General features: G+C 41.1%; 1 protein-coding gene across 4 annotated transcripts in view; it reads right to left on the bottom strand.

Annotated features, from left to right (window-relative positions):
• Prkcq (protein kinase C theta) overlaps window positions 1–27586 on the bottom strand; it is a 123724-nt gene that overhangs the window by 52474 nt on the left and 43664 nt on the right. For 2 of the 4 annotated variants that reach the window (XM_046442368.2, XM_046442369.2), the window contains exons 2-11: window positions 27009–27135; window positions 23473–23672; window positions 19966–20026; window positions 14813–14975; window positions 13687–13718; window positions 13505–13590; window positions 10255–10384; window positions 6023–6132; window positions 4970–5087; window positions 3581–3741 (exon numbers count right to left, since the gene is read on the bottom strand). In XM_046442368.2, coding sequence (XP_046298324.1) covers window positions 3581–3741; window positions 4970–5087; window positions 6023–6132; window positions 10255–10384; window positions 13505–13590; window positions 13687–13718; window positions 14813–14975; window positions 19966–20026; window positions 23473–23672; window positions 27009–27126 — 1179 coding nt within the window. In that variant the 5' untranslated portion in view covers window positions 27127–27135. Of the gene's footprint in view, window positions 1–3580; window positions 3742–4969; window positions 5088–6022; window positions 6133–10254; window positions 10385–13504; window positions 13591–13686; window positions 13719–14812; window positions 14976–19935; window positions 20027–23384; window positions 23442–23472; window positions 23673–27008; window positions 27136–27586 lie in introns of those variants that run through there. The other 2 variants (XM_046442371.2, XM_046442372.2) reach the window with 2 other exon arrangements.

The raw sequence follows: 27586 nt of genomic DNA, 5'->3' as shown, positions 1-27586 counted from the left end.
TGTCTGATGTTCTATCTTCTAAGTGTTCTACTCTGTTGGTAGTATTCTCCATTGAGTTTTTAAGTTGGTTTATTGCTTCCTGCATTTCTAGGATTTCTGATTGCTTGTTTTTTATAACCTCTATCTCCCTGTATAGTTGATCCTTTGCTTCCTGGATTTGTTTGCGTAATTCGTTGTCGAAGTGATCTTTCATTGTCTGATTTTGCTGTTTAATGTCTTCCTTGATACTCCAGATCATCTGAAGCATGTATATCCTGAATTCTTTATCTGACATTCCATCTGCTGCAGCTGTTACCTCTTCTAAAGTTGCGTTGACCTGCATTGCTTGTGGTCCTTTCTTTCCTTGTCTTTTCATACTGCTTGCGTATCTTTCCTGCAGGTGCGGGCGGCGGCTCTGCTCTCTCCTTATTCCAATTGGGGTGTCGTGGCTACCACGCCGGCAGGTCACTGGGCCTGTTCTGGGAGCTGGTGGCGGCTCTGTTCTGCCCCTACTCCAATTGGGGTGACGTGTCTGTCGTACCAGCAGGCCACTGGGCCTGTCCTGCTGGTCGGTCGCAGATCTGCCCACCTTTCGGGCACGAGTGGAGGCTCTGCTTTGCCCCTACTCCAATTGGGGTGTCGTGACTACCCCGCCTGCAGGATGCTGGGTCTGTTCCTGGCAAGGGAGGCGACTCTGCTCTGTCACTACTCCAATTAGGGTGGTGTTTGTACCCCGCCGGCAGGCTCCTGGGCCTGATCCGCCGGTCTGTTGTAGGTCTGCCTACCTTGAAGGCGCGGGCGGCGGATCTGCCCTGCCCCTCCTACCACGCCTGCGGACCCCTGGGCCTGATCTGCAGGTTGATCACTGGTCTGCTCACCCTGCGGGCACGGGTGGCGGTTCCACTCCACCCCCACTCCAATTGGGGTCACGTGACCACCACACCGGCAGGGCCTGATCCGGGCGTGGGATAAGGATCTGCTCTGCCCCTACTCGAGTTGGGGTGACGTGTGTACCACACTGGCAGGCCACTGGGCCTGACCCGCCAGGCTGTCACAGGTCTGTTTACCTTGCAAGCGCGAAGGGCGGCTCTGCCCTGCCCCTCCTACCACGCCCATGTACTACTGGGTCGTGGGTCTGCCCACCTGGCGGGTGTGGGTGGCGGCTCCGCTCCGCCCCCTCTCCAATTGGGGTCACGCGGTCACCACGCTGGCGAGCCGCTGGGCCTGCTCCGGGGGCTGGCGGCGGCCCGGCTCCTTCCCTCCGGCTCGAGGACAAATTGAGGAGACTCGGGTGACTGAGCCTCACCCCCCTTACCAGAAGACCAACTGCTTATGTCACCGCTGGTATTGATGAAGATCTCTCCTCCACCGCTTTCTGCTGACATCAGATCTCTGCCATGTTGGTATCCTATGCGAATGGCAGCATTTCGTTCCTCTTGCCAGGCAACCCAAGCAATGGGTGAGTCCTGACCTGCCCTCAGCAGGACCCGGACCGAGACACAGTTTCCGCGGGCTCCTAGCCCCAGTCCAGGGAAGTTCCGGGAGCCGGAACTCGGCCGCTCCGTGCTCGGTGTAAGCTCCTATAAGTGTAGGCTCCAAGAAGCAGCCCCCGCGGGCTCAGTTCCGGGAGCCGGAATTCGGCCGCTTGGTGTTTGGTGTATGCTCTGATAGTAGCAGGGTCCAAGAAGCAGCCTCCGCGGGCTCCGCAGCCCTGAGCCAGGGCGGTTCCGGGACGGTTCCGGGAGCCGGAACTCAGCCGCTCTGTGCTCGGTGTAAGCTCCTATAAGTGTAAGCTCCAAGAAGCAGTCCCCGCGGGCTCAGTTCCGGGAGCTGGAATTCCAGGATACCCAGATTTGCAGGGTATCCCTTGGGATACTTTCTAAAACTTGCATTTTAACTTAATGTCTTTCTTATTAACCTTGTTCAAATGTACCAATCCACAAGGGAACAAAGAAAGATAAACATTTCATTAACAATTTCAAGTACTCTTTTGGTAATTGCTTCTTTTAGTAAAACATCCTAAAACCAACCATAAACTAGGAAGCTGAAAAGGTAATTTTCATCTATATAATGTGCTTTCAATTTTTGGTAACAGGTCATAATTGCACATTAATTGCTGCTAAATTATAATAAAGACTGGCTGTAAAATTGCCTATTACACCCATATTAACACCAAATGAGTCTGTTGTGGTTCATATGACTTCAGAAATGAACTGAAAGAACTCATGGATACCAGCTACAGTTTGCAGAACAGAGTAGATTTTGTTGAAAGACAATGTATTTTATGTTTAAACCCAAACCTAGCAGAATACAATATTATTCAGCTATGGTGAATGCTCCCATGCATTTTAGTTTGTTTATTTTTAAATAAACTGGGTACATTTTCTTGCCAAAGTCTGGTGAGCAGGTGCTGACTTTGGCTACACAAATTCACGAAACACTAGTCCTTGGTTAAAATTTTCCTAGGAGTTGCATCCAAGAATATTAAGCAACCAGGAGTCTTATTAATACATGACATATCCTGAATATCTAAAATCACCCAAAATTCTGTGTCCTGTGACCATCCCTCCTTACAATTGCTAGCTTGAAAATTCTCAATTGTTACTGATAGTCAAATTAAAAGTTTCAAATTACATTGATAGTCAAATTAAAAGTTTCAAATTATGTCTTGTTCCTCCTCCTCCTCTTCCATTTTTCCTCCTTCTCTTTTCCTCCTCCTCCTCTACTTATCCTCTGTGAGAGATAATCCATAACCCTAGGAAGGACATGAAGAGGGACTTCAGCCTAGTTATGGGCTCAATGGTTCCTTTCTCTTCTTCCCATTCCTGTTACAAATTCTTGACCCCTACTAAACATCATAATTTAATCTTATTTTGAGATAGGACAGTTAAAGAGGAAATTAAGGTTAAATGAGGTCATTAGGTAAACTCTACTCCAATACAACTGACTTTCATTTGAGAAGAGGAAACGTGGACACCAAAGGCACAGAGGGAAAATGATGTGAAGACTCAGGGAAAAAAACAGTCACTACAAGTCAAAGAGAGGTCTTGGAAGAAACAATCCTGCCAATACCTTGATCTTGGATTATCAGCCTCCAGAACTCTGAGAGAATACGTTTCTATTGTTTAAGTTGCCTGGTCTGTGCTATTTTATTACATCAACTTGAGCAAAATAATACAAGCCTGAAGACATTTGGGAGAGAGAAAAAAAATCACGTACTAAGCAAAGCAACACTCCAGGCTGGAGGAAGAAGCAATAGAGAAAAAAAACAAAACAAATAAAAAAGCCACGTAACACAAGAAGTGGTCAAAGAGCCTTTGTATTTCTTTGGTGCTCAAAGACCTCAAACTCACAAGCATCTGGGGTGTGCAACCTCAAAGCAAAGTGGTCTTTGGGACAAAGACCCCTGGGAAGCAGTTGTCATTGCCCTAGTGCTCCCAGGTCCCCACTGACTCACAGATCTCCTCTCACAACATACTGGAACGTTCTCTCCACACATCCACACACTGCTGGGTCCTAAGAGTTTAGTTCCACCCACCAGGAACACTGTCCCTTGGTCCCTGGAATCTGTTGTATGGAATTCCACAGTAGGGTAGCATACCTTGCCAAAACTTCCTTTCCCCAACATTTTGTGCAAGATAAAATCCTCAATTTTTAGTTTTATATGCAGAGATGGTCTTTCTGTGTTCAGTTCAGGTTCTGGATGATGGCATATTTTCTCCGTCCCATCCAATGGAGACTCCCAGGAGATTCCCTGAGGCTCTGAAAACGGCAAGCCAGTGGATAGGGTGAACATGGAGTCATAGGGGGTCCCTGCAGTTACTTAGGGCACCTGCTTTCTCTTCCACTTCCCATTCTGAGGCTCCGTCCACAATTACTGGGTGGGGAGCAGAAGGGGGGCTTCTACAATTCAGGCAGTTTTAGTAACTCTCTGTGTGACAGTGAGGCTGGCAATTGGGACTTGGACTGTCTCTTTACCTAGACAATGGACCGGAAAATGGTTCGACTTAAATATTCCAACAGAATACCACATATGCAAAATTAGCAAGCTGTTAATAGTGTCAAATCATGGACAAATAGGGATTTTAATGGAATTTGAGGAACAACGATTCTTAATTGTTTAGGTGGCACACAGGCATAGTGGCATCAAGTTCTGTATATCAAAGTGAAGGAAGAGAGAATGGAATTTAGCAGATTAGTGAAGACCTGATCTGCACCATTTCTTGCAGTCTTCAAGTCAAGATGGTGCTTACATTGATCATCCCTGGGATATGGTCTAGGTGACTGCTGGTAGATCCTTCCTAAATCAAATTCAAACTTTTCTTTAACTTTTTTTTTTATATCTATTTAGTCCCTACTCCATAACAGAAGAAGTGTAGAAGAACTCCTTTGGAAACCTTCCCCCATAACATTACTTTAAAGTATTCTTTCATATTATCCCTCAAGTCCAAGGAAAATCTTTTATAATGTATGCTGAAACTATTTAGGTCATGTGGTGGTATCCTCTCATGAGCTACCTTTGAAGGCAGGCTGCATAAACTTTCAAAATAACATAAATATTAAGGGCTTTGGGCCTGGACTTCTTTTCTTTTCTACCCTTACGCATCACAGAAGAATCTTCTGGACACAAAATAAAAACATCTGTGATATTTTCACCATCATGCTTCACCATATATTTTATTTCTGTACAACCACTTGACACTGACTGAAAGGAACATTCTAGAATCCTAAGGAAATATTTATAGTTGTTTCTTCCAGATCTATCCCATTTTCCCCCCTAACTCTCACCTCCTCACAAACGTATCCTTGTGAGGTGAATTTTGGTTTCATTTCTAAGAAGCAGGAACATTGGTGGATAGGTCTGTAATCTTTACAAAGAAAAGGATCCCCTATCAGACCTGGTAAACTGAGAACTTCAATCCGAGAGTGCAGGTTAAGGTTAATGAAGATAAGTTATCAATATGGGATAGAAGATCACCAGAACAACTACCTCTTTTTCCAGGTGTTGGTAAATATGGAGGCTTTGCTTCATTTTTGATGGAAGATGGGAGACCAATTTCAACTGGACCTTCTCTGAAGATGTGTTCTGAATCTCTTAAGCAGCGAGCCTAGATTACAAACAGAGAGTCAGGCCACCCACTCACCCACAGCTGATGAGATGGCTGTCTATGAAGACCAAAGTCACGTGAGATTTCTTAATGCACAGGACAGCCAAAAGTCTTCCTCCCTTCAATGGTCTTTTAGGATTCCTTATTGTGTGAGAGCTTATTTAACACACTAGCAGAATGTACATAGCTTCTTCACTCTGGGATCTAACTGGAATCACCCATGCTCTCTACATCACTCCATGACACATAAGAAGAGGTCAATGGAAAAAATCATATAGAGTCAATGCTTTGCGTTGCAGAGTTTGTTCTAAGACAAGGAAATTCAGTGAAGCCAAGGAGTAGGTGACAAGGCAAAAATTGTCCTGGACTCAGTGCTCTGAGAAAATCCTACAGATGATTCTAGTAAATAAGTATTTTCTTTCAGGCTATTACATAATCCTAATATGTAGGTATAAAGCTGGTGATCAATGCTCAATAATTTTAATGAATTTGTTTCTGTTCCTGCTCTTTTCAAGAAAAAAAAAATTAAGATTTTATAAAGATCCACACAATATAAATGCATGAACTATCTAAAGGGGGCGATATGGTCATGGAGATGGAAGTTAGGGATAAAGCAATTTTCAGAAATACATTCCACAAAAGACAGTAGAATGAATTGGACATAACTTTCTTATGTTCATATATGAATACATGACCAATGGAACTCCACAACATGTACAACCATGAGAATGGGAAATTATACTCCATGTATGTAGATAATGTCAAAATACATTCTATGGTCATGAATATCTAAAAAGAACAAATAATAATAATAATAATAATAATAATAATAATAATAATAATAAAGAAATACATTCCACAAAGTCCTGCAGAGTGGCTATAGGTCAGAAAGCAGAGGATGGGAGCTGATGTGGGGGAGATTATCAACTCCACACCTGTTGGGTGCTCTCAATCATTGCCAGTGCTTCAGCCATTAGCTTCTGATTGATACCACAGAGGTTGGCGACCTTTGTCTGGCATCGGTGATGGACATTCATGCCACATGCTGAAAGGAAGAAAGTGGACAGTGAGCAGGAGGGAAATAACTGACCAGGGAATTGGTCAGTCACTAGGGAACAAGGTGAGTGGTCAGGAACACAGCTCCAGGCACAAATTGACATTGGTTCTCCCTGACATTCATGTGAAATGCTGAAGGAGAACTGTCTGCCCTGTACCAGGTCCAGTCTGAGCTGGTGCAGCCCTTTTCTAGCTGGACTGTGTGAGTTTCTCTGCCCTCTAGGCAGCCTCAGCCTGTACAATGGAAACTGAGAGAAGGGGTGTGTGTGTGTGTGTGTGTGTGTGTGTGGATTAACGGTGGGAGTGGGGAGAGGAAAAATGCCAGAGACCATGTGCTCCCATCAGGGAGAGGTGTGGTTAATGAACTATGAAACTTGGTGACCAGGAGCTGATGGGGCGGGGACACAGCTCTGAGTCCTGGCTGGTGGGGGACAGCCAGGATGACTGTATCTCCTGTAAACAGAACTGAGGGCATGGTTGGGCAGGGGCCCAATGGACTTCAGGTCACTCACAGGAAAACATAGGCATTTTATTTATCTCTAAAATTCATTTGAGGCTACTAAAGTGAAGTCCTTTCCTTGGAACAAAAAATAACCAAAAAGGTTGGAACATTTAAGTCTTAAGGTCCTTTTACTTGTCATCTTATTCCCTGGGGATACTAGAAAGCAGTTTTCTATAGAAACACAGGACTCCAGGAAGCCACACTGTTTGACATCCCTAGAGCTTGGCAAAAGGACTTAATGAAGTCAAAGTGCCTCTTCCCATCTCCTGTTCATGTCCCCTGTCCACCTCTGCCAGGCCCTGCACAGTATCCTCCTTATGATCCTGTCCTCAGGATGTCATTTTTATAGGGTCCAGGAGCTTCTATACTTTGATCAAAAGCCCTTCTGAGAGCTCAGAAAATTCCACCCTATGGCCAGAACCAAGGTGAAGAAAGGCTGAGTTTTAAGGATGTCCAAAGCTAACCCGACCTGGTTAGAAGAAATCAACCCACAGATGAGGTCTCCAGTGCGATCATTTCGCTTTCTAATTATGGCAGGCAAGTTGGTGAAATATTATTTGGGGTTTCTTTTACTCCTCAAATGGGTTTCCTTCTCTGGTTCCCCCTCCCTCTTCTTGTTGGGCCACCTCTGGCAGGAAGCCAGGCTATATCATGTCATTCCTTGTCTTAGGATTTGAGTGAGTGGGGACTGAAGGCTACTGGCCAGTATCTCTGAGAAGGAGGAGCCTGGGCAAGTGTCTGGGAGGGAAAGAGACTATAAAAAGCAGGTGTCCCCACACTTCTCTAGGGCTTGGGATGGGAAGGGGAAGTAACTGTAGATCCAGGAGCAAAGACATACTGTTTGCTGGCTCGCAATGCCAAAGGAGGTGGCACCTAGGGAGTGCACCCAGAAGGACTGGGCCCAAGCATTACAACCTAATCTTTGACAAAATCACAAACCCTCCATGAAACCACAAGCTTCGTCACTGTGGGCTTGGATGGGGATATCAACTGTAATAGCTGGGTGTTAGAGGCCATTACCTGGTTTTCAGGTTCCTATGTACATGAATCCCCAAGTCTTGTGCCATGACAGGAAGGGCATAGGACCCCAATAATTATTGAATCCTACTTAAGTGGATTTCAAGGTCAACACTGTATTTCTTACACACATGAGTTAATGGCTTATATTTAAGTCTATGATAGTTACTGAAGGTAGCTCCAGAAGAGGGACCAGTGTTTTGCTTCATCTTTATAAGTCCCATAGAAAAGGAAAGAAGTGGGAAATATATGATCTCTTGTGGGGAGGATAGCATGTGTTGGTTGCAGCTGCAGGAGTAGACACTGTGTGACCCGACTCTACACAAATCACCTGCTCTGCAAAGGCTTCTAGTAGGTACAAAGCACAGACCTAAGGTTCTATATAGATGTCCAGCTCTGAGACCTCACGAGTATTCTGAATCATGAGTCCTAAAAGCAGCACCATAAAGGACCAACTTCCACTTTCTGACCATGCGATCCTTCTTGGAGTGTGTGTGTGTGTATGTGTGTGTGTGAGTGTGTGCCTGCATGCCTGCGTGTGCCTGCACAGGAGCACTTTTGAGTATATGTAAAAACAAATATTTCATGATGTTATTGGTTTTAGAAAACTCAGATTTTGCTTTTGAAAAATCATATATATATATTTATTTACAAACTCCAGCTGATAGAACTCTAGTCTCACATACTATTTGGTTTTGCAAAAGTGTCTAAGTAGGAGGTTTTTACAATAGAATTAGGCAATGGGACCTATAAAATCATGCAAATGTTAATCATATCTGCTTTTTGGAACATTCTCACGCCAAAAGCTTAGCACAGTAATTGCTATTGAGTGGGTGTTCAACAAATACAACTTCTCTTTCATCTTTACTATTATTCCATTCCATGGATATCTACTCTAAAAATGTAGGTAACATTGTGGCCTTCCTCACCTTGAGTTTTAACTAGCTCACACTTCCTCTGATAGGGTACATAAAACAAATAAAAATTTTAAAAAACTACAAACTATTATTAGTCCCAGGGCATATGCATAGATATAGCCACAGAAATCCATCTGAAGCAAAATCTTTTGTAAAAATATTAAAATCTTTAATTTGGTTAAGATAGCTTTCATGGTGGTGCTCCAAATTCTGCATTGTGAACGTGTCTGCATTGGACCTGTTTTGGAGGTGTCAGGGTTTGACTTGGGTGGCCCAGTCACCATCTTCTTACTCATCAGTGCAATGCAAGGTGAGATGGTAAAACTGAGATGGGTACTTGGCTCCTTAAAATTGTAGCTTAGGTCCATGCTTGTCCCAGATGGGCACGGCCATGAAGAAAGGCCATTGCTCCCTCTGTAACGTCATAAATCTTTGTTACTAACCTAGCAGGTGGTTACTGGATCTCTGTGGGCGCAAATAGTTCCTTTTGATGACTATTTTCATGGGAGTTAATATGGAGGGGTAGAAGACAGCATAAAGGCTAAAGGGAGTCCTGCTTAAGAAGACGTACTCTAAAGAAGCAAGAGAAGGATGAGGTAAAGGAGGAGGAACAAAGAACTGGAGAAGTAGAGGGATGAAGATGAGGGCCTGTGGAGGTGAACAGAGAGGAAGAAACAGTTCAGGGGGCACTAAAAGCAAGAATGGAAAAGAAATGGGGAAGGAAAGGGGAGGGGAGGAAAGGGGAGAGGAGAGGGGGTATAAGAAATGAGGGAGGGGAGCTACTTGAAATGAAGGTGGGAGGAGAGAGTGGGGAAGGAATAGAATGGAAAGGAAAGAATGTAAGAGAAAAAGAACAGAACCGAGCAGAGGGTGCCAGTGTGAAGTAATGCCAAGGAATCTCTGGGGAGGTTCTAAACTCTGTGGTCAGCCTGCCAGACCAGCCGTGCCCCAGCAAGTGGGTGCTCAAGCTCCCTCGAGATGAAACCTGACCTTGAGATGGGCCATTGAGCATGAGATGATTCAGGTTTCTGTTTAAACAGTTGGGATAATGGGACATTGTTTTTCACCTATGGACTCTTCCATGATTTACTATATAATATTTTGCATATCCATGTATTCTTGAATATGTGTATAGAGAAAAGCACCTAAGTGGCATTTTGGAGCTATGAAGGGGTTTGACTACCTGTGACTACCTCTGGCTGGGCACTTGGAGTTCACAGCAGTGGCTTAGGGGTATCTCAAGAGGAGTTCCTCTGTGCAGGACCATGCATTAGCCAAATGGATGCCTGGGTTTGTGCCTTGGTGGCATGACAAATGGAATCTCACTAGACCTGCTGGAATTAGCCTGGCTCAGTCCAGAACCCACAAGGAGACAGCAGGGGATCAGTTGGGGTGAAGTAGAGTTTTTGGTAGAAGGATCAGTCAGAGGAGAAATGCTATCTTCATTTTTCCCCAGGGCTGTGGTATAATGTAAATCCCTGGGGCCAGAAGCCTTGACCTTGAACCTGAGCTGTTGTGTGTGTTTCTTGGAATGTAAAGATGAGAGTGTGGCAAGGTGGAATGCAAAGAGCAGCAGGGGCCTCTTGTCCCAGGAAGATGGCGCTCAGATCCCAGCCCTGGCAGGCCCCGTGCAGAAGTCAGTCATCTGCCTCAGCTCCCTCCTGCTGGGACTCACCGTCACACTTGAGGCCTTGCCTTGCAAGTCCCCACAGCAGAGTCCCACAGTGCTCACAGAAGGTAGGGCTCTTGTAGTTGTAGACTTTAAATCTGTGTGGCATGTCAATCTTGAATCTCTCCTTGTGAAACTGAAAGAAAGGCAGAAGGTGAGACCACACATGTGTTCTTGGGCCCTAACTTTCGACGTCCTCGAAGATGCTTTAGCATAACTAACAGTGACTGTGAAGATACCACAGGCCCCATGTGTCTTTTAGCCACCAAGTCAGACCTTCCAGTCCTGTTGGAAGAAGGCAGAGAGCGGTGGGTTTTTCAGGCCAGGGGCAAGCTTGCATCTGCTCTTGTGGGGACCCACAGATGACATCTGAAGCATCAGCACAGATGGGATCATTTCAGTAAGAGGGGAGGGAGGTTATTTATCTAAATGGAAGTAAGGAAATGATGCTTCCATTTAAACAAAGGAACCTGCCCTTCCTGTTTTAATATAAATATTGACTTTGCTTTTTCAGTCCAGAATTAGTGCTTCGCTTGGAGGGTTGTTATAAACGCTCCTCTGGCGGAAGCAGGGGCTGACAGCTGAGGGCCTGCTGGGCACAGTGTTTTCACACCTGTTCTTCATATGCTGAATAGTTTATGTTGCCCCAGGGATTCGTGAGTCATTGGGGTTAACAGTGATGCTCACGATTTGAGACTTTCTAGAGAAGCCAAAGACAGGAAGTAAAGGGAATAGGGGTGTGTGTGGGGGTGTGTGTGGGTGGGGTGGGTAGTAGCAAACTGATTGGATCACGCAAAAACACGTTCTGGGAGATTGAGATGTAAATTTTAGTCCCTGCTCTGCCACTTACAGATGAACATGGACCAATGAATCTTTTGAGCCTTAGCAAAATTATTTGCTCATATGGGATCATTCCCTTCAAGCTCTAAATTTTAGAGGAAATTCTTTCTGGAAAAATTCAATTTGTCTTCTCTGTGCTTGCTGCTCTGCTGGAGAAAATGAGACATCAGGGAAGGTTGACGTTGTCAAACTCATGGACTCTCAGCTCTGCTCTCCAACCCTGTTTTGGTCTAATTGTCTTGCTTTCTCATCTCTAGGATGATTAGTTTCTTCAAATCCACATGTTGCCTCCTCCTCTTCCTCCTTCCATCCTCAGACTCCACTGAGGACACAAGGGGCTTATGGGGGGGCTCCCTGTCTATCCACCAACTACTCTGCAAATCTACCCTCATTGGCAGAAACCTTGTCCGACTCCCTTTCTGTTCAAATTGGTGATGTTTCCCTCTGTCCATCAGAGACCCGTCTCCACATGGGCTGGGACCCCTTTTCTTCTCTCAAGCAGACTTGACTGCTTTGCTTGTCCATCTCTCTCCAGCTTCATCCATCTCTCCCTAGCCATGGAATTATCTTCCGTCTCACTTCCTCTCAGCTACTGGATGGTGAGCAATCTTGATAATGATAATATTATAGCATGATTGTTTCCATGTCATCATCTTCCAGTCACCCCCAACACAGTCAGCTGGGTGAACACCTCCATAACACCTCAACATTTCTCTGATCCACGTGACCAGATGTGGATTACCACTTGACCCTTAATTTTTTCAACATCTTAACTGCATAGAACACAGCTGCCCCCTTTTCTTTTGGGCTCTGTAATTTCATACACTCGGAAGGTAAGAGAAATTCTCTCTGAACTCATTCTCTCTCTCTCTCTCTCGATATCTAAATATCTCTATAAATATCTAAATTCCTTTGCAGAGCCCTCTTCTCTCTATCTCCTCACTAGGTGATCTCTTAGGCAGCTTTACATCCTGCTGATGTGATAGTCACTCACAGACTTAGGGAGTTGGACTCATGTGAATCCCAAGCTAATAAAAAAAGCCCATCTGATATGTCCACCTAAATGTCCACAGGAACCTCAGATGCACTGTGTCCAAAATGGAAATATTCATTACTCTTCTCGATTGCTCCTTTGGTTCTTATCCACACTGCCGTGGTTCTATTGCTCCACCTCAAGCAGAAGCCAGACCTCGGGCATCATGCTTGTATCCTTCACCCACTCCTTGGGCAAATTCAGCATTTCTATTATCTCCATATAATCACCTAATACTCTTCTCACTTTTCCTCTATCTTTGTGGTCACCATGCTGGTGCAACTTCCCACCTCCGCACAGTGTGACTCATCCAATCTCCTCCGGTCTGACCTTCATATCCCAACGCATATCTCCCCTGTGCTTCACAACACGGACTCCTAGGACACGTCACATGACAGTCAATCACTTGTCCAGAGTCCAAAGAAGCCCCACATGCTAGGTCCTTCCAAGTCCCCCAACTTTGTATTCCATTCTCTCTGGGCCTTGCAACTCTAGCCATACTGACTGATTTCATTTCAGTTTCTAGAATACGCTGGACTCTTCCTCTGCAGGATCAACCAGTCTGTCTGGAGCCTTCCTCCTGCTGTTCACACAATGGGCTCCTATCAGCTCTCAGTTTAGATATTCCCTCTCTGGGGGAGTTTACTGAGCACTCAGTCCAAGCGGGCCACCTAGTTGCTTTCCATCCATGTATCTTGTTTGCTATCTCCATAGCACTTAACATAAATGGAAACTAGGATAGCTCGTTTATTATATGTTTCTCCAATTTTGCAGGAAGTCCCTAAGGGCAGCACCATGGCTGTGCTGTACATCAAACATAGCGTACTACCTTCCACATATGAGATATTCAATAAGCAATGAATGAAGAAGAATGGAGTAGATGAAGGAAGTCAACATATTTCATAAAAATAGGCTATTTAACTTTCTAACTCAGGTTTCCTTCTCCATGATATAAATATCTAACTTGTCTTCAGACCATACCTCAAAGTTTATTCTGAAAGAAATATTTATTTCTCATCATAACTGTCCTTCTCTTACCATCTCTTGCTAACCATATGTCTATATTTTATAATCATTTGTCTTTATTTAATTATTAACTGTCACTTCTAGCTATAGATGCCACAAGGGTTGTTTTTGCATAATTAAAACTATGCTTTGGGGCACATTTTATTAATTTTTTTCTGGAAATTAAAATTCTTATTATGTTTTTCCTGTTCTTTCCTAGTTTTGGTAAAAAATCTCATTATTGAAGAGGAAAATGTTTTAGAGAGATTGATGTTCATTGCCAGGCTTAAGGATTCAAGTTTAGGAATTATCAAAAAGAATTAGCAGGCTGTAAAATTTAGTGTCAGGATAAAATCATGATGTGTCAGACGTACATACCATGGTTTCTCGGCTATTGATAGCTGATCCTGTGCACTTAGCTATTACTTTATCAATACACTTCTTGTGAATTGCTGCATTACATTCTGAAAATAAATAATCACAGCATAAGATTTTCAAATGTCAAAGAGCAATTCAATAAAATGAACAGCGACAGTACAAGAGAAATCCTTCTTACTTACGTCGACACTGGTAGCCCTGTTTGTTCAGACCCCTGTAATAAAGCACACGACTGACTTATTTGGATGTTCTCATCAATATCAGCATCAGAAACATTTCAGAGGCCAATGAGAGCACATGGTTTCCCAAGGTCATAGAGCATTTTCTCTGATTTGTAGCCCTGGTGAACCATTTGCCAAGAGTGATTTTTTTTTTATTTTAAGCTGCTTTGTTAAAAGTTTGATAATTCAATGAAAAAGGAACAGGTAATTTCCTTCATTTTTGTATCTTACAAGCAAATGTGGAGATTACCATGCTTGATCAAAATGCATCACAGGATCCTATTAGCCAATTTCTATGTCTTATACTTAAAATCATTATCTCACCTTACTTATTGCTTCACTCATCTGTTGTTTTTGTTTGTATATAGATGAACAAAGACAGCTGTAACACATTTTATTTCCTCTTTCTGAGTGTCTGAGAATATAGGCAACTAACAAAACTTGACATTAAGGCTGATTCCTGAGTAGCACTCATTATCAGAAAGGAAGGAAGTTCAAGTGATTAGAGGAAAACAGGCTCATGAAAATCTGCCCCAATCTGTTTGACCTTTGGGTGCCCCAGTTAAGCAGGACTTGTGCATTAACAGATTCTGCAGTAGCCCGAAGGGAAGAGCATCCCTTAATAGGCACAGATGCTGAGAACACAGATAGGAGTCAAGTTTCCACTCTACCGTAGCCTTTCCCATGTGGTTACTGGGGCTTAAACTGCTCTCGGAGGCTGTTAAGACACCCAAGAGCCACATAAGCAGTCACAGCATTCGTTGCCATGGGAAAGAGCTGCCTGTTGCAGACAGCACCAGTGGCGCTGGGCTTTTGAAGTAGCAGAGGTTTGTCAAAGCTGGAAAACTGCTCACAACAAAGATGCCACCCTCTTCTGTTCCTTCTGTCTTTCCCCCAGAAGCCTCTCATTCAGTCAGAAACTAGGGACTTTCGCCTGAGTGGCCCTTGCTCGGCAGGATCCCCAGCGGCTCTCATTCAGGACTTGCTCCCACTCATGCCCCTATAGCAAAGCAGGCACAACAAGCCTGGTGGATTCAGAGGATGCAACAGAATGTAAAGCTTGGAATTAAATGTGGGGTTACTCTACCAGACAAATTCGTGGCAGACAGAGCAAAACGTGGGTTGTGGGAAAAAGGTGGCAATGAATTCGTGGCACTTGACATGGTGGACTTTGGCCTGTTTGATGGCTCCTCGGCGGTGATGCAGAGCAAAGAAGCCTTCGGCCTCAAATTCACTCATGTCTTTTGTGTCTGTAGAGAGAGAAGAGGGGACAAAGTGAAATTTTTGCTCTATGAAGGGCATAGGTAAGTGGGGAGGGCGGGAACTGGGTGAGGAACAGAAGTGGACAAACATGGACACCTGTACTAATAAAACCCCAGGTACTTATTAAGACAGGTTAAATACTAGGCTTTCTATAATACAGAAACATCACCCCGTGAGTTATTGGAGGATCACAGTGAAGTTGGAATGCTGGCTTTGTCCTTCACTGCTCTTTGATTATGTTGAGCTATCTTTCATTTTTTAAAACAAGAAACTGGAACTTTTAAGTCTGTCTATAATTCTGAAGAACTATGGGGTTACTGACAGAACTTGGGAGCAGCATTTCTGAAGGGCCAGGATACTTCACACCTGTTTATAGACAAGGTGTTATGCTTTGGATATTAATTATCCCCTGAAAAGCTCATGTATTAGTAAGGGAATATTCAGAGGTGAAATGATTAGATTATAAAAATTGGAACCTAATCAGTGGATTAATCCATTTGATAGATTAATAATTTGAATGGACTAGGCAGGCACCGAGTGGCTGGAGGAGGTATGTCACCGAGGTATGCCCTCAAACTATATCTTGTCCTTGGCTCTTCATTCTCTCTTTCTCTCTCTCTCTCCTGTACCCACTTGCTGGCTGCCATTAGTTGAACAGCTTTCCTCTACCACACCCTTCTGCCATGATGTTTTGCCTTCCTTTGGGCCCAAAGCTAGGGAGCTGTTCAGCCATGGACTGAGACCCTGAAATTGAGAGCCCAAATACACTTTTCTTTCCCTAAGTTGTTCTTGCCACATATTCTGGTCACAGGGATTGACAAATATTCAACAAATACCAAGGTTACAATAGACCAAAGGGAGCTGTTCAGCCTTTTGTGTGAGGACAAAATAACTTTTGGAGGGTGTTTATGTTCTAGTTCCTAATGGCCACTCTGATCTGATAAACTAGTTATGTCTACAGTGGTCAATGTGGCAAAGGCCCGAAAATTAATTAATGTGATTTTTTAAAATGTTTTGATGATCCTGTATATTAGCTGGTTATCTACAGCAAACCATCAAATTCTTATATATTCAGTTCATCCTGAGCTCATGGATATTGGTGAAGTTGCTTTGTGTAGTCACTATCTACAGTGTCCCTTGCCAGGTGACATCTTCCCAAAGGCTGAAGTGCTCTAAAATGGTAGGATTCTGAGAATACAGTATGTCCCTGCTGAAAGCTCAGGAGACCAAAGAACACCAAATGGCAGTGGTGGTTAAAGAGCACAGAAAACACTCCAGCAGGTGAGAGAGAATGACAGGGTGAGCAGTAAAGAAATAGCAAAAACACACCATCACTAAAATAAGCATCACAAAATGAATGATTATAATGCCTAGAATCATAATTTTATAATAGCTTGAGGATTTGGGATAATTTACTTTATTTATTCTATTTGTATATGTACACAAATTGAAAATTAGTGAGAATAAGGGGTTCATTATATTTCAAAAGTATACAGAGTTAACAATATGGAAACTAAAGTACTTCCATTCTGGCTCAGCAGTGACAGAGATCTGACAATGCACTTCAATATCCCTGCCAAAGTCCCATTCTAACAGTGTTTGGGCCAGAAAACTCTTGGTAGACGGAGGGCTATGTAGGTGGAGGCCTTTCCCCAGGAATCCAGCCAAGTCTCAAAACACATTTTAGGACTCACATCTTCCCTACAGTGGTTCACAGGTCTTTTTTATGGCAACCCTCAATTCCTAGACACAGAGGATTCCAGATGATCCTCTAAATAGTTCTGCAGATGGGTCATAATATTTTGCCTAATATTTTAAGGCTAGGTAATGTGGGTTATTTTATTTGAAACTAGGATGAGAGTAAGTTAGGCTTGGTGAATGAGAGATTAAACTAAGGGTCACTGAGTTAAAGTAGAGAAATAGTGATTCTAGTTTAGAAATTAAAAAAAGAGAGATTTTTAAAAAGCAAGACTGGAATGGTCTGTGTGGAGAGCTGAAGCATTATCTTAAATGTCTAAGTTCTTTATCCCCAACTTGTTTGCCTTTTCCTTCTGTACCCCAGTCTTCACCAGTCCTATCATCATTTTCCCAGTCTAGCTACTTTAAGAAATATCTTCAACATTTCCTCTTCATTCAACTTTCATTTTAAAATAATTATCAAGCAACAAAATTCTGTGCCTACAATAGGTGTTCCCTTTGATCGACACTGCCATGAAATCTTGCTGCTATCTTTTATTCTTTTCGACTTTTTTATTTTCTATCTATAGCCAAACCCCGAGACTAGATGCTTACCACTTTTCCAGAGCATGAAGAAAATTTTATAGGCCCCAAATGTTTAATTCTTTAAAAAAGAGAAAGTATACTCTTCCCATTGAGCATGGCTCAATCTATGCACTACTCTCTCAAGCCCACCAACCTCAGGGTTGAGACTTCAGGCTGATTTTGAAAGGGCCAACTGGTCTACCAAGGCTGGTTTCTTCCAACCTCCCTATCCATGTCATATTTTGCTCAAATCTTCACTTTTTTTTCCCTCATAGAAGGATTTCTTCCTTCTTTGAAAAATCTCAATTCTGCTTCTTCCTAATTCTTCAGAACTTTCCGGAATGAAGGCAACCCATACTGATCTCTTGGTTAATCTGTACTTAAACAATTTGGGATATAATTATATAATGGTTTAATCTGCACCACTTTTCTAATCTGGGTTTACATTCCCTGAGTGTAAGATCTGAATTCTTTAGAAAACTCTTTCTTATACTTATTTTATCTTATTTTGGTACTGGGGATTGAACCTAGGGCTTGCTCATGCTAGGCAAGCCCACTCCACCGAGATACATCCCAATCCAGAAAACTATTTCTTAGACATAAAAACAAGCATTCTTAAAAGAGAATGACATCGTATATGTTTTATCTTGTTATAAACAAGGGATTATCTAATTAGTAATTCTATAATATTGGTTGTTAAAAATTATACTTTTCTGGTAAACAAAAAATTTGGAGATAGTGTCTCAATTTGAGCCTAGATACAAAAAAAATTAAATCTTATCAAATCTTATTCTTAAAAAATGTTTCTGGGTTTGTGTGATTATTGTTCATAAAATATTGTTGTTTTTGCCCCACCTGAATTTGCTTCTTTCATTCTAATAGAACACTGAAGTTCTGTAATAACAGGAGGAATGTTCATGCAATTGCATCTCCAAGCAGGAATCTGTAAATTATTTACCAAAATTACTTTCAGTCCAATGGAGGACTTTTTTCCACTTTACACTGGGCTCTGTTTTGAACTAAGGGGGAAGTGTAGGCTTTCTTCTATTCAAGGAATTAAATGTTATTGGTATTTATTTCTGTACTTTCACTTATTACGCAAATAGTCATTCAGGTACACCATGATCACTCTATCTCATTTAGCCAACTCAAAAACAGTGTCATTACATTCACTCTATATCTTCAGAGTCCGAGGGGCTGGGGTGGGTGGTGGGGAGAAAAGTTTTTCCTCCTCAGTAGTTTTTAAATTTCTTTTTTAAAGAAACTTTATTGTAGAGAATTTCATATTATGCACAACAACTTCTATAGGTGGTTTTCAATTCTCCAGCTTCAACAGTGATCAATTCAGGGCCACTCTCTTTCAACAGATCCCTGTCCATCTCCTACCTGTTCAATGGGTTATTTTGAAATGAATCTATAGCATTTCAGCAATATAACTATAAAAAAGGAAGATTAAAAAACCCATAATAACCATAATATCATATCACACCTAAAAAATAACAATCATGCCTTGATATCATCAAATACCCAGTGGGTATTCAAATTTACCCCGACTGTCTTGTAGTATTGTTCTTTCCAATGTATTCTTTTGAGTCTGGACATATAAAGAATTATATGTATTTGGAAAAGGCACTATAAATCTTTGAACTAAAACTTATTTTTTATTGGTACAGGCTGAGAATTTCTAATCCAAAAATATAAAATCCCAAATATTTCAAAACCTGAAACTTTTCAATCATTGATAAGATGGACCATGTGGAAAATTCCACTCTATGAATCTGTATCATGCACAATATTATTAAAAAGATTATATAAAATACAGGCTATGTGTGTAAATTGTATATGAGACATAAAAGAATTTCCTGTTTAGACTTGTGTTTCCATCCTTGAGATATCTCATTCAGATATGCAAATATCTCAAAATCCATAATAATCCCAAACTTGAAACACTTCTGGTCTCAATCATTTTGGATAAGGAATACTCAATCTGTAGATAAGACTAGTTAATGAAATATACAAAATCAGTTTATCATCAATAAGTTCCCAGTTCATTCCAAGGTCTGGGATTTCATGAAGAATAGCATTTGATTCATTTAAGTAGCACAGACAGGCTGTTACTGGTACCTAGCAGTCTGTGCTTATATATTTAACCTCTGTGATCAAAGACTGTGTGTGACATGAAACCGAAACTCTTTTGCAATGCATTATTTTCCTTTTTTACCCTTCCTTGTTCCTAAAAGAATTTGAGGTGACTAACTTTAAGCATTAACATTTTACCACTAGTTTTATGGAAAATATTATTGGTTTCTTATTTTGTATTCTACTGTGATAGCTTTTTGTAGAACACTATCATATACAAACATTATATCCACCCATAGCAACACATAAAGACAGCCATTTATACTTGCATTAAATCTCTAAACTTAAATAAAGATAGATTATAAAAGCACTAGGCATATGAATTCATATAATATAAAAATGCTGTAAATGTTTTATATTCATATGATACTTATTTTTGTATTTATTCTATGTTTATCTGGTCTGGATAGTTGTTTTCAGTTCATGCCTGAGCACCACTGGAAATTTTAATAAAATTCCTTATGCTTCCTTTTCCTCTTCATTCTTTTCTGTGATCATTGCAAAATTAAAATAAGTTGTACTTGAAGAAAGCCATGCCCTCCTCACCCCCACACAGGAAGAAGAAATGTCACTTGCCACTCATTTCCAGAAAGTATCTTGCATTCATTAGCATTCGTCCTTGAGGTTTCAGCTCTAACTGGTTGAGAGAAGGAGAGAAACATCAGTCAGAAGTGTGAAGCCAGCCCTGAGCTCAATGACATCATAACTGGCTACTTGGGTGATGGCAGGAGATTCCCAGTGTAGAAGCCAACATGGTTTTTCTCACATTACTCCTTCTCGTTATCATCAGAAGAGGGGACAGCTCTTGCCTTTATCCTAACACCTCCCCTTGGAGATGCATTATTTACTAGGTATCATTGCTCATTAGAGATAGAAATTTACATAAAAAGAAACAAAATTCTAAAACAAATTCTATTTGGTTTTCTTGCCTTGTGATGTTGTTCATTGAAAGAACTGCAAGAGGGCACATGTGGGTCTTAATCATGACAAAAGCGCCTCAGATACTAGTTCTAGCTCTCTTGGGGGGAAGTAGGTCTTTTGGGGGAAAGTTAAATCCTGTAGACCCTCTTCCCTTTACCTGGGATGCACATCTAGGTTAACAAGTGTATTCAGTGGCAGCAGCTTTCCTCTTTGACAGAGTAGAAACTGCTTCCTTGGATTCTGCACTAAAGGAAATTTTAATCAGATTATTATGGGAAGGGATTATAATATATTATATATATACATAGATATGTATTTCCTTTAGTACAGAATCAAGTATTGCATAGTGGATATATGCATTATACTGGATATGTACATATACAATGTATATTTTAAACTGGATTATATATAGTATATGTATAATATATGTATATAATAATATAATAATCATTTCCTATACCAATCTAGTTAAAATATTTCTTATATATTACAAGTATATATAATGTATACACATAAGTACATACCAATCTAATTAATGTATGCAATATATGCAACATGTACACATATATATGTACCATTTTATAAAGGATGTTATGTAATGTAGGCACATACAGGAGGAAAAAAAGGGATTAATCTGACAACATAAGTACTATTACAAACATATTAAACCATCATACTATGCCATTAGTAAACTAAAAAGAATAAGAAAGATGATGAATCAGAGGTTGTTATTGATCATCACGTCCATGGATTAACTAGAATAAGTGAGAAATAGCAAGAAACGTCCTGTTGAACCTAGGGTCAAATCTGAATCTTTGCTAAATAATTTCTGGGCCGCATGACCTTGTATAAGTCACTATGCCTTAAAGATCTCTGGAAAATGGACATAATAACAATTTCTGTATCATAGCATTACTACTATTAGAGTTTTATGATAAGACAAAGCTTGCACTATTCAGCTAACTATAAATTCTCATGCAAGCTTAAACAAATTAATAGAGAGAGAGGTATTTTGGGCATCAAGTAGAGACACCATTGCTCTATGGTTTGTGGAATAAGAAGTTAAATGGAGAAGAGCAAGGAATGAGAAGCCCACCCAAAGGAAGTGGTGAAAGTCAGAATGAGGTGACCACAGCATTATCAACATTCAGGAAGTAGTATTGATGGAGGAAATCCAGTCAGGCAGCTACTGGAAAAACAGTACATATAGAAAGCCATATTTTATCACGTCTTGGGGAGGGAATGGGAAGTGACCATGCACAGGGTTGCAGCCTTGGGAAAGCAGAAGGCAACTGTCATTGTGCTTTTAGAAACACAACAGCATCTAGGGAGATGAAGGCTAAAGTTGAAAAAAAATTGTTTTTCAGTAGAGAAATTTTAAGAAAGCAGCTCACAAGAGAAACAAGGGAAAATGTAAGTTCAAAACAATCTGTTGGCCCTTAAAAATAAAAGCAGACTAAGAAATAACAGCGGGGGAGGGGGGGACGGAGGGGGGCAAAGCTTAAAAAAGGAAAAGGTTTGCAAGTTGGTTAAATGAGGACCTTAATGACACCATATGCTTGTGTCCAATAGTCCTTGACTATAAGGAAAGTAAAATATCTGATAAGAAGAAAATCAGCAAAAAACAAACAAACAAACAAAAAACAAAACCCAAAACAAAAAAATATAACTTGGAGAGAAATAGAAAGGCAAACTTCATATAAGTGCAGCCTAATTAATAAAAGGGGGAAGGAAACCCCTCTTTATCCTTCCATTCATTGAGAAAGATTCTGGAATAGAATGTTACTTTAAGAATTTGAAAGTTGGCAATTCTTACCTTGAAAGATAATTAGGCAGAAAGTAGAAAATGGAAGGGGACTACGGGAGGGTTTGGTAGCTTCTCTCTTCTTTCTCCTGGTCATGTCAAAGTTCCTGTGTTTCAGATCAAACTGGAGACCCACATCTCACTTACCTGGTTTGGGTAAACTCCTTAACATTAGGACAAACATCTGAATTTAACCTTTTCTTGTTTGCCTAAGCAGGTACCCCAGGATGCTTTTTGTTCCATGATCCCTTTCTCCAAGCTGAATGCAGAAACACTCAATAGATGCTGCTGAACTACATTACCTAAATATGTCTAAGCATGGGGACCTTTAAAGGAAATCTTGGCATATACTTGATTACTTTAGTGGCAAAAGCACAGATTTATATGCTTTCCTTAAAAGTTATGTTTTTGTTTGTTCTAGATTAAAAAAAAAAAGAAAATACAGAACTGATACAAAAATGTAGTTTTAGGCTTGTATCATTCCCATTTGAAACCTGTGACCTGAAAACCTTTTGGGTGGGTTTCTAAAATCTTAGAAATAGCAAGAAGCAGAAAAGCAAGATTCTCTCCTTTGGCATAAATAAAAAAAATATATTTGAAAACATTTTCTGGGGTTTTGGATCACCCAAAAGCAGTTTTTAATGATATATTTTATTTCATTTTGTGCTCCAGAAATGTTCATTAGAAATGTTTATGCATTAGGTTTGTTTGTTTATTTATTTATTCATTAGTTCTAATCAGTTATACATGACAGTAGAAAGCTCTTTGATTCATTGTACACGATGGAGAATTTTTCACTTCACTGCTTGTGCATATTTTTTTTACACTTTTATATTTTACTTTTTCTTTTTAACAATTCTAAAAATTTGCTAGCCAGTTATAACCTAGGTTTTCCAAAACTTAGTGTGTTGATATGAATTGTGTATGATGCACTTCTTTGTACAAAGTAAGTTAAGTGACTTCATGATGGTTGAAAAAAATTTACAGGATCTGCAAAACATGGATAGAGGATACCAAACACTTTGTTCTATCTACTCAAATTCAGATATCTTGACAAGCAACAGTTAAATTTCCCAATTAAGGGGACTTTGTGATATTCCCATGCTTGCCCTAACAGTTACAAATCCATAAGAGTTTTTCATAGCTTAAGAGACCATCTTCATCTTATGCAAAGATTTGAATACATCAATATGTTCTATAGTCTGTCATGAATTATCACCAATGAGTAAGTGGTAGGGAATCTGTTTACCTAAGACCAGTGTAATCCTACCTTTAGGATGACGGAGAAATTTTGAGTTAGTCATCAGCTAACATGATGGGTGTACACTTTAAATGAAGCTCATGGCTCCGACATTTACCCATATTTCCGTCTTCCCATTGTTCTTCCTGCATCTCTCGGCCAGGGAGTATAGCTCTACGGTGGTTTCAGATATAAGGTCCACATTTTTGCCTTTTACAATGATCTGCATTACTCTTCCCTTGTTGATGTGAGCATCAAAAGTGCTGTCCCACGGGGGGTACATGGTTGGCTTTTTCTGGATGTACATCTGCCCATTTTCTAGGGGAAAAAAAAAAGATATGTTCTCATTGTTCCTTTGAACAGCTTAGGAGAATAATTCAAGTCCACAGTGACATCCTTCCCTCTGCTCCCTGGGATACGTGATTCTGTTGTGAAGACAAAAACATCACATAATCAGAACAATCTAGGGCAGAATGAGACAAGTTCCATAGTCTAGATGCAAGGTTATACCAACACATTAGTCTTCAAAGTCCAATGTAGTTCATGCCTTAGACTGGAAATGTTCCTTTCAGCAGTTTGTTGCTTCACTTTGTGAGTGAAAATCTGAGAAAATAAGTATTCAAAAAGTTGTATCCCTTTTGAGACCCTCTTTGTTAACCCATGAAGACTTCATCATATGATTAATTTCTCTGACTTCTCATAAAAAATAGTCAATACAAATTTGCTATGTCCATCTGAGAGAGACAGTGCCATAATTTAAGTTTCTCATGAGCACTCCTTGGAAAGAATATTTAAAATTTTCCATTTGATATAAAGGCACCAAGACAATAGCCCTGGAGACATAATGAGACATTATTTCCTTCTCTAATTCTTTTTATATGTTTTTGGTACCAGGGATTGAACCCAGGGGTATTTAACCACTGAACCACATCCCTAGTCCTTTCTATTTTTTATTTAGAGACAGGGTCTTGCTAAACTGTTTAGGGCCTTGTTAAGTTGCTGAGGCCGGTTTTGAACTTGAGATCCTCCTGTCTCAGCCTCTGAAGCCACTGGGATTACAGGCATGCACCACTGTGCCTGGTGGCCCCTTCTCTAATTCTTGAATGAAAGTGCATTTTTTCGTTCACTATATACCCTAAGTAAAACCTGACAGGCACCCCAGAGAGGTGGTAGACTTGGTCCATGGAGTCTGCAAAGAAGACTGTGGATGTGTGAGTGAGGAAAGTAGATGGGAGGATGTCCTCGTCACGGTAAGGAGCAAGAGCCACAGCCCAGACGACCCCTTTCCAGGAAACTTCCCCTGAAGCCGTTTTGACATAGCTTTCATCCACAGAATATCTTCTCTAATATTTACTCCTTAATCATTTTCAAAGCAGAAAACTGAAGCCGAATTAGAGTGTTAGTTTCTTGTGATAATAAATACATTAAGTGGCATATTTAGCAATTCAGAGATATTGATAAAGTGAAAAAAAATTTCTACAGGGACACAAAGCAGATGGCCTCTTCTCTACCATGCATAAGGCTAAACAGAACAGACACTTAGCATTTGTTAAATTAATATTTAATTTTTGAGAGTATTCTAGGAGTTGAATAAGCTGAAACTTCAAATTTCAGGTAAACTTGATTAGTAGAGATATAAACTATGACACTGCTAAAGAAGGAATAGGAAGGGAAGATATTTATGACTTAGTTAAAAAAAATTAACTGTAGGTTGGGCTGTTTAGAAATGAACAGAGATATTAATGATCATAGTAGCAATTGACTTCCACAGATTTACAACCTTCCCATCAAAGAATTCTTTCAATTATAATCATTATCCATTCCAAAAGAAGGGCAAACGTCCCCCAGGCAAGCCATTTTTAAAAATGTGTTCATTTACTGGGTTTGTGATGTCCTACAAAGAGGACTAGAACCAGGATTGTGCCTATGCAAATCGAGTGTTACCATTTTCAGAGTCTCATTGTGAGGTGGACTGTTTGTCCCTATTCCATCGACTCATCACAAGAACCCAGGCTCATGCCCTGAAGATTGGAACGTGTTTAAATTCTATGGGAGAAATACTTTTACAACATTCAGAGCAGTTTCTCTTCAAAACACAACCAAAACTCAAACCAAAAATCTCCAAAGTTCTCCAAACTCCACAGGCTAATCTTTTGGGGTTGGAGGGGAAAGACAACTGTATATTCTTTTTCTGACAAGGTCTTTTGATCCACATGGTTGATGAGACCAAGTTCAAAGGCAAAGCCAAAAGAAGGAGGGGGGGAAGAATTCAGCTCCCAGGAGGCAAATGTCAGTGAGACCTGAGGTTGTAAAGAGAACTGGATCTAGGAGACCCATTAAGTCAAAAGCGCCTTTGAAAAACTCAGACATTTTACACTTCAAAGGTGTCTGTGACATTTGAAAGGTTTTAGGTTGGGAGCAAGTGGCATTCTCGCTTTTAACTAAACAGGAGAGAACTCTGGGCAGCAGGGAAAGCGAGATGATTCAGACCATCTCTGCAGCTTTGATGTACTCGGAGTGGCTGGAGGGACCAAGTGAGCCAGATAGGGGAAAGCCTTTGGTGGGGGAGGGGAGCCAGCTTGGTCAGATATGGAGCCCCAGAATTCTGAGCTGTGGCATCCAGCTTCAGGTGCCCAAAGTCTGGGTCAGGTTGACCTTGCACCTGCAGATGCCATCCAAACAGGCCTTTTTAGGATGTTGTTACATAAAATAACACCTCTCTCTGTCCCTTCCCTCTCTCTCCCCTTGACCCTGCTTAATTTTCTTCAGAGCACCTATCATTATTCGCCATGTTATATTTTTGTTTCTTGTCTGCCTTCTATCGTTACTGCAAATCTGCGTGCTTTCTTTTCAAAGTCTAGATACAGGGAGACAGGAGAAAGTAGAGGTCCTGGAATGCTCTTGGGATATATAAACTTCCTCCCGTCTTTCCTTTGTAAAGACCATAGGAAGCCTAAAATGCAGAGGCAGGGATTGATACACAATAAATACAGTTCACAATATACAACACTGGGGTCCCTATACAACAGGATCGTTTGAGCAAAGGTCTAATCACAAAGAAGGAATCTTGGGTGGCTTACACGCTTTGCCCCCTCACCATGAACTGATTGTAAACATTCACCTTTAACAAAACATGACTATTCTTCAATTCATATAAGGAACTAATTAAGTACAAAATACCATAATGTGGATTCTAAGCACTAATGATTCTCCTAACCTTCCTCTAAGCTTAGGCAAAAAAGCAGCAAGCAGTCTTTAGAGTTGATTGCAAGATCAACTAAGATTAGGGAGTTTTAATCTATCTTAAATCATTTAAGGCATTATCATCAAAGCTTATCAATATAGGTTATACATATCTATTCCAGCTCTCACTAGATTCTCACTAGATTCTTTCCCAAGAGTCTCCTCAACCCAACTTTCTCCTTAATCATATTTATGTGGAAAAAAATAGTATGGTGAAATAGAACCACCAGCGGGTCACGGGTTCTGGCTCAGAGTCCAACTCTAAGCATGTGTCCTTGTGAAAGCATTTGGCTTCTCTGGGCAATAACAGCCTGAGATGTACAATTCAGTTGACTGAAGGTGCTGGACAGCCTTGCTTCATACCCGGTTCCCCACCAGAGTCACCTCCACCCCCCACCCTGTCCCTCTTACCTGATTCAACATACTCCTTGACCAGCACCGCACAGTAAGGGTTCACAGCCTCGCCCTGGCAAGATTGGCAGGACCCACAGTCGAAGTTGGACAAACCGATTCGAAGAAATGGTGACATGGTTGCTCCCTGGGAAGTGACAAAAAAACAAAAACAAAACAAAACAAAAACAAAAAACAATGCTGTTCAGGGGCTGTACAATGTATTTATTTTTGGTGTCCCCTCTCCACTTAAGCAGTTTATCACGGACAGCCAGAGCCTCAAATGGGTCCACTATCCATCTGAGCAAAGGCTTTTATTTCCCTTTCTGCAAAGTATGTTGCTGGACTCACCCCAAACCACAGCCTACCTCGCCATAGGAAGAGGCTTTCTGGACATCTGCTTCCAACCCATCTACTGAGAACAACCGAGAGTAAATGCCAGTCAATCTAGCGAGTCATGCTTAGTGGCTGTGGACTGAAGTCAAGGCTCTCCCACATTTTATTTCTTCCGTTATTCAAGTCAGTGCCCAAGAAACAACACACAGTAATCAGAAAATGAGTGTATAAAGAGGGAATCTATTTTAGTCACACTAAATATG

Source organism: Marmota monax, unplaced genomic scaffold (genome assembly GCF_021218885.2).
Source record: "Marmota monax isolate L192 unplaced genomic scaffold, Marmota_monax_Labrador192_F-V1.1 WCK01_AAM20220418_F8-fsc00072, whole genome shotgun sequence".
Classification (NCBI taxonomy): Eukaryota; Metazoa; Chordata; class Mammalia; order Rodentia; family Sciuridae; genus Marmota; species Marmota monax.
Note: the sequence above shows the minus strand (reverse complement) of the source record. Positions and strands in the feature narration are given on the sequence as shown.